The 8318-nt window shown below is 40.1% G+C and overlaps 1 protein-coding gene across 2 annotated transcripts in view; it reads left to right on the top strand.

The window, feature by feature from the left end:
- Window positions 1-1964, top strand: part of LOC111261699 (uncharacterized) — a 6709-nt gene extending 4745 nt beyond the window's left edge. The window contains exon 5 of one of the 2 annotated variants that reach the window (XM_022835372.2): window positions 722-1964. In XM_022835372.2, the coding sequence (XP_022691107.1) occupies window positions 722-964 (243 nt within the window). In that variant the 3' untranslated portion in view covers window positions 965-1964. The remainder of the gene's footprint in view (window positions 1-721) is intronic. The other variant, XM_022835373.2, reaches the window with a different exon arrangement.
- The last annotated feature ends 6354 nt before the right edge of the window (window positions 1965-8318 follow it).

The raw sequence follows: 8318 nt of genomic DNA, 5'->3' as shown, positions 1-8318 counted from the left end.
AGATAGATGACGACATGCGAGGTCTTGAACAGCCGTAAAACCGCTATCTATATCAGATACACAATGGACGGTTGATTCAATGCATTGTAGCAGTGTTCCTATGCATGCGCTTTGCTTAGTTGGGTTCCTTGCTTAGCTGCTATCGCTGATTGTTGTTTCTAGTTGAAGTGAGCGCTAAACGAAGGGTCTCTATACGATCGTACACGTGCGTACATGGACATGAGAGGTGTAACCCGACGTCGTACCCTATGTAGCTTTCATATAGGCTGAGGCGTTTTACGATAGAATAACAGCAGCAACGACAGCAATAAAATGGAGCGATCTGCGTTGTGCACGTACTTATTATTATTGATTATGCTTCAGTCTTCATTTAAACGTTCCTTGTTTACTGTTATTGATTTCAATTAATGTCTCAAGAGGCAGGCGTACGAAGAAGTACCATGGAGTATACGATCAAGGAAAATATTACATTGAAATGGCCAAAATACCCCTACAGTATCCCCAGTAGAAAATTCTGGGTATTACCAAATACGCGTACACCTATTCGCATTGGAATCGTTGCAGGAATGACCAACCAGTCAACTGATCATAGACAGTACATACTGACCACACGGCCACACAGGGTCGACTTATTTCGAGTTAGCAAAAATAGATAGTCACTACTATGTACTACACAGACGTCGGACCAGTGGTGTTAACAATGTCCCTTCGGATTTTACAGATCACGGTGGCAAATGACAGTTCGGGCTCGGTTCTAGCCATCCGCGTAGTAAATCAACTAAACGACGTTACTGTGCACGCTGACGGTAATTACGCGAGGATCGAAGACAGGGTCTGCTGTCAAGTATATTTGAAAACTTCTTATCTAAAGCGGACGAAGCTATGCCAAACAAACAACACTAGCGAAGACATCGTTTGTAACGATGCAACTACAGATCCAGCATGTAGATCATACGTGCAGTGATTTACTGCTGGTAAAAAAAACAATGATTAATTTAATTAAATGTAAGGCATATTAGCATTGCACGTACTCGTTTCGCTTACATGCTTTATAATTGCGAAATAATCACACTCGTTACTGGCTTCCACTGATTGCGAGGAGTTCAAAAGTAGGGATTTTCAAGTATACCGAAATATAGCGTTCCATTTTTAAGGTCAGTTAATAGTGCCGTGCAGCGTATCAGTAATAGTACAGAGACACGCTACGAACTAAAAAATGTACGTTCCTTAAACAACCTAGGTAGTGTTTTCCTTTAAGGGAGTACATTTAGGCAGAGATCTCTCGATGATAAACCTAAGTTGAACGGCTCTGCTTTGCATTGAACTCTGCAGAGGAGGTATCTACTAAAAAGAAACTGCTGGAGTCCGCTCAGGATCGTTCATATGCAAACGTGTATCCTTTTTTGTTCAGTTGCCTATTATCGTAATTGGCAATCTGCGTGGTGTCAAAAAGTTACTCGTCGCATCGTAGTCAGTGATATACATTGCAGTGGCTTATTAAATTATCATTATTCTATTATTATTTTAACTGAAGTGAACTACTGCTTACTCTTGTCTCAAATAGTGATCCCCTGATGGTTGCCTCGAGCTGGTAAATCTAATAATGAAAAACCAAGACCAAGTTTAAAATGAATATTAGCAAGATAATAGGGTTCTTACAAACGTATCAAGGACAAAACACCATAATATCGCTCCGGTATATATAATAGAGATCATATAGATACATATAGGTAATCCGGTCACTCAAGTAGATGAGTCTCGTGGTCAGAGGGAGCGTCCCAAAATCAGCAAGTCCAGTCGGATCAGTATATGATAGACAAAGAACAAATGATAAACTGCCTTATCATTGGAAACGTGTATCAATTGGAAAATGGCATGTCATCTAGTTAATTTGAGTGAAGCTAGCTACGTCGAACTACGTCCGTGCTCATCGCATCACAAACTTCGGCAAAAGTAATAAAGCAGTAATGCCACATTTTTTCCGGTGTCATACCATTAGGTTTTAAAGACGCAAAGAGGCAAACATCGAAGAAGATAAATCCATACTACTGTAGTATTTAAGCCCGTTGCCGGAGAAAGGTAGGAGCCACCTGGGTCCTAACTCTCTAGTTCTAGTTGTGTTCTCGTGTGTACCATGCTATCCCCCGAGTCGCATAATAAAGCCCAAAAAAAACGTAGCGTTTCAGCGAAAGGCCAGCACAAACCTCTCCGATACATCTATAATGGCCAATTGCTCGTAGTTTTTTCCTATGTCACATCGCATTGAGAGTACGAAAGAGAAACAATTCGCATTGGTAATAAATGAGGACCTCGTTTCGCGTCTATCCGTTTTAGAAATAGCCAGATTATAATAGCTTTCCTTTTCGATATGTTTCTAAAATTTTGGCGATGATAAATGGTATATGTTATATGCGAAAACCAGTGGCCAATACAGCGAAGACTAAGGATGTAAACTTCGACCCAAGGCGGTGGCCCGACGGACTGGTATTCTTCGCTTTGGCGCATCGAAGATCGAAAATGTGACGTCTTTCCTTGACTCAAAACATCGAACAAAAGGATAGCAGGCTATTTTCGGCCTTTCGCATGTAACATTTTCTCACTTATGTAAAGCCTGATACGCCGCGATTAAATATTCGCATTGGAGCTCCGATCGGGATATGGTTTCAAGACCTTCTCAGAGACGAATCTGGCCAATATTTTAGTACCATTTGTTGATACCGTCAAATTTGATGTACTCTCATCCGATAAACAGTTCGGAATCACCAAGGCATCGAAATACTATACAATTGCCAATAGCGAAACTGCCATTTTCTTTACATGTAACAACAGTGCCGAAATACGTCGTACGGAGTACCAGCTGTTTAAAAACGACGCCAGTTGAACGTCGAATCAGAGATATCTATCTCAATATCTAGAGTACGTGCTTAAAGGATTACCCTCTGTTGACGAAATTTTCTTATGGTCTCTTTTGCGTATATTTGCGTCATTGGCTCAATCATTAAGTTTGTAAACATTAATATCAATTAACCTGATCGATCAAATGTTTCTTTATCATGAGTTTTAGGACTAAATAGATTAGTTTAGATTTTTCGTTTAAATGCTTTATTTTTGATAAAATGGTGGTAAAATCTTTGAATGTGTATATCGGTATTAGCCGTCTGTGGTACTTTTTTGGTGCCATAAGTGGTAAATCTACTTATATGAACCTTTTCCTTGTTTAATCTTAGTATTTTTATAAGTAGCAAGACGCGCAAGTGGTGCTTTGTAAACTTGGATAATGAATGAAGTATATTTTCCGAACTATAACAATTTGTATAAAAACCTTTGCGTAGCCTCATTGTATATTTTTGGGGCTAGATCTTAATAATCTTGAAGCAGTAAACAAACTAGTGGTATAAAAAAAACGAGTTCTACCCAGGTTTCTAACCAACCGATTTTAGTTTCTATCCTGAAATACGACGCGAGGCCAAAGGTACTCGTGGGCCAGTGAATTTGGTAAGTTGTTTTAGCCATAATTCTAAAGTTTCGCTCGTTTGAGTCTCATCAACTAGAAACCATACGATTTGCATACATAAATGCTCTAAAGAAGAGATATACATTTAGTAGAGATTTACGGCGCCGATAGCTTTGACAACGTTATTTTGTATGTGCATATAAACCAGTTCGCTTGATAAACGCTTTTTGGATCAAGTAGACAATAAAACAATATAAAGTGTTTCCGTTGCGTGAAACGTGGGCGTTATTGTAAAGGGAAAGGCGATTATGTTAACATCATAACCTCCCATAAGACCCACATCACAAAACCCACCAGACCTCAAACCACAGCCTCAAACTACGTATTGAGAGACTTCAAAAAGCGCTTATACATGTCTGAGACGACATGTTTAGAGATCTTTAGACTTAGCCCTTTTATGCGAGGGAAGTCACGCGTTCAGAAGCTTATGAAACTACACTTTCATTGGCTTCTGAAACCACTTCTTTACAATTGTCTTAGAGCACATCTTCGTTCAGATCTCAAACCACGCCTCTCAGACCACAATTTTATACAAACCTAAACAACAGCCTGAACGTGGTATCCAACCTTCTCCTCAAAGACCTTGGAAACCATTTCCTCAAAGGAGTCTGTAACCATTGTCAGAAGTCACTGGAAGTACACCCTCTGATGAGCCTGAAAGCACACCCTGGCGTAGGCTAGAGGTATCTCCCGCCGACCATAGATTCAGATGGGATTCGAACTACACCCTCAGGACAACCACGTACTAGCCTCGAACTATAGTTTCAGTCTGGTCTTCAAGCACATTTCTAGAAATTTTTGTGCCGCAGACATAAAACGATATGTTCGTATGCTTCTGAAATTATATCTTTAGAGACCTCCAAAACCGCACGGTCTCATCCCCCTGATAGAGCTCAGATACACAGAGTTCAGGTCATATTTTCAGAGCGATTTCGGACTACAACTTTTTACAGGATTCGAACAACAACTCGAGCCTGGTCTCCGGCAACATTTTCAATACCGTTGGAGACTAGGTATCTACAGGAAACCTTAAGACCAAGTCGTTAATGACCTTTGAAGCCACGTCTCATTAGAGGGGTCCGTAACCACTCCGTCAGGGGTCACTGAAATTCCACTTCTTTATGAGTCCATGCCTTCAAATGGCCTGAAACAAGACTTCTGCATTTTCACCAGTTTTAGATGGAATTCAAACTACACCCTCAGGGAAATCTTAGGCTAGAGTCCCGTTCAGGCCTCAAACTAACTCAAGCTGTTACCCAACCGTGCATTCAGAAACTTCTGTACATACATTCTCGGAGGGATCAGCAACCACATTTTCCGAGGAGACTATAACCAGAGCTCGGGGGAATATTGTAATCACACATTTTAAAGAAATCTGCAAGCACAGTTTCAGAGGAATCTATAAACACAGCTTCTGAGGTACCCACGGTCAGGGATTAGTGAATCCTGCCCTCACATAGATTTGGAACTACACCCTCGCGTGGGTCTAAAACTATGCTATCAAAAAACCATTAAAATCACCTTCTCTGATTCGTCAGAGGCTATATTTTCAGAGAGTTCGAACCACGCTTGTTATACTTCTAAAGCCATACTTTTAGATAGTTCCGGAGCCATACTGTTTTATATACCGGAGATCATACTCCCACCTGGGTACACTCTCAGTACAATCTAAGATTATAACCCCTTACCGACTTCGAACAAGACTCCAGCTTAGCCTCCCATCACATCCTCCAAAAGACCTCAGAAGAAACGTCTGCAAGGAGCAGAGGCCGCGTCGTCAGAAACATTTGAAGTTAGAACCTCAGGAACCTCTGAAGCCACACGGTCGGAAATGTCTGTAATCACATTGTCAAAGGCACCTGAAACTACAATCTCGCATGGGTCTGAGATCACACTGCTTTCATGGCACTAAAACCATACCTTCACATAATCAGGCACTACACTTTTCGGGAGTAAGCGTTCGCATATGTTTGAGACCACAATATCTCATGCGTCTGAGACCACATTTTTCAGTTGGGACTCGGAACTACATCTCAGGAATAATTTCAGGCTACAACTCCGTACAGGCCTAAAACTACACTTCCTAAGCCTGGTCTCCAACTTCTCCCTCAGAAATCCCTGAACCCAGTCTTTGAGGGACCTGTAATTACATTCTCAGAAAGATCTCTAACCACATCATCAGGGGATCAATAACCACAGTAAGAAGGATCTGTAAGGATATTGTCAAAAGGACCTATAACTGCAGTCTCAGAAGAAATAAATGCAGGTCTATGAAATAAAAGAATTTTTAATGGTTTCTCTAGATCTTCTTTGCTAAGCTTCAGATTTCCCTTACAAACGGCATTATTCAAATCGAATTGGAACTTTCTCAAGTTAAGCGTGACATTCTCTTAATTAGATCGGACGAATTAGGAAACATCTCGTCAAACATTTCAAATAAAACAAACACATTTCCAATTACACCGGAAATCTATTTGACCCATTTCTAGAAAACTAGTCTCGCTGTTTACAACGATGCTAAATTATGTAGGAAGCAAGGTCATAATGCTGAATAATCTAAAAGCTCTTCCGGAATAGCTTTGAACATTGCGGCTTATACAACGTGGCATCTACAACAGCACATACTCATAACAGGTCCGTATCGTATATTTGACATCAATCTATGAGAACTTACAAGGATGGAAAGGAAAATCGTGTACTTTTTTGGCCGAGTTTTATTCAGTACATTTTTTTTCACGTCGATTGTTTGAATAGTCTGGTTGAGTTGACACATCTGGGGAAAATCCATGCGCCTATCAACTGTCTGAAAAAATTTTTAATCTGACTGGACTCTGGGCATTGGTTTTTCCTTTGAAGCCACCCATGCCGGTCTCTGGTTCATGCTGACGTACAAGTACCACTTTTAGTCACCTGTGACAATTCTGCGCCAAAATGGCCGCGTGGCGAAATACTGAGAGGCAGTATTGGGGTGTGATTCATTGTTAGATTCAAAGAATCCATGAGATAGTCAAGCTCTAACTGCACTCAAAAGTAAGTAGGCAGCAGCTTGCAGTTGTATGACTTCAGCCGATGCCCGGTCGTTTTTTGTCAAACGTGTCTTCAGATAGTCGTCATCAAAGTTAACTATCAGCCAGAACGAAAGGAATTTTTCAAGATCCGGATACCGTCTTCGTACTTGGCAAATCACTCTAGACCAGCTCTATTAGCAGTAACGTCGTTACTATACACAAACGAAACGTACCGAGCTGTTTTGGTGGCGTTCTTGTCTTGACGAAGTGCATTCTATAGCATGTGACAGATATGCAATTTGTCTCCAGCTGGAACATCCATCTTTGAGTTCTACGACAACTAATGGAACAAAAAAGGGTACGACCGAATAGCGGATCAGAGTAAACAACAACGAATGAGAGAATCCTTTTTTTCGTCGTTTAAAACTTCGGGGGCGGTTTTTCAACCAAAGAATTTCAGATAAGTTTTGCCCATTTACAGTCCCATTTGGGTTGCAATTTGCTGTTTCAAAGGAGCCGTCCATTCGGTTAATGGGGAACGTTTCACAAGTATAGAAATAGAATTTTATAATGGCCCTCCATTGTGTGATACAGTAGTATATGCAGTTACACCGTTTTAAAAAAAAATTATGTGTAATAAAGCAACGTTGATTACCACGGACGTGGTCGACTTATCAAATACGATCCCGAAACGTAATCTCTGAATTTCCTTCTCCCGGCAGACTTCCTCCGACCCACAAACGATGGAAACATCACGCTACAGTAGGACGAATCGCTGATAATTTCGCTTGATGACGTTTCGAACTGAATCCATGATTTATATTATTGATAAAAGAACTCGTTTCCGCTTCTTGTACGAAAGCTATAAACACAAATAAGAAGCAATGTAGCGTTACTTTGTCCCTTGAATGAATTTCAACCAACTATTACGTATACTTGCTATAATTTTATTATCGTTTTTCTTGTTTATTTTATTATTGTTTCTCTTCATTTCACATAGTTCGTTTAAAATGTATGATTCACAGGTATAATAGCAAAAGTATTTGTTTGAATCAAGTTTTTCAAATAAGAAAATGTATAGACCTTCTTTTATTGTAAAGTGTCCTTATCGGCACTCCTGATTTCATCAGGTCCCTGTGGAGTCGGACTGTAAAGTCCTGGAAGTAATAAAACAAATTCAAGTAAAACAATATCTTTGGCGTACGTGCCAAAAAATTAAAAAAATTGCACGTTCGTGTTGAACGAAGACTACCTTTCGTCAAACTGGCGGTCCACATAGAAAAGATGCTAAAATACTCTTCACCAGAAGCTCACCGGGTAACACTGTTTCTAGATAGTTTGTTAAATGAATAACTTGCTCTACATTCTGTTTAGTCGAAAGATGTTTGTCGGCAATGATTTGTGAGTGGTTATTTTTGCCTGCCGATCTTCGATGGCATATGAAATATGTCTGGTCTTCGATTAGAATCTGGTAGAAAGTATTTGTTCTTCTGGTATTAAACTTGAGTGTTTGACACAATACGGATAATTACGTAATATCTGTATATATGCAAAGGGATCAGATCAGCACGATGCATCGTTCTCGTCCTGTTTGTAATGTTCGAATTGAAGTATCTCAGTATTAATCACTGCGACTACTACCATCAATTTCAAAATGATGGTAGCAGACCAACTGAACACCTCGTACAGGCAACTTGTAACCGTATGTTGATTCTTTTTGTCAAACTCATTATGGGAACTTTATGCCCGGTCCTATGTCCGTCATACGTATTCAATACTATTAATAACCTGGCTTC

This window comes from Varroa jacobsoni, unplaced genomic scaffold (assembly GCF_002532875.2).
Source record: "Varroa jacobsoni isolate VJ856 unplaced genomic scaffold, vjacob_1.0 scaffold_587, whole genome shotgun sequence".
NCBI lineage: Eukaryota > Metazoa > Arthropoda > Arachnida > Mesostigmata > Varroidae > Varroa > Varroa jacobsoni.
This window is presented reverse-complemented; position numbering and strand designations above follow the sequence as displayed.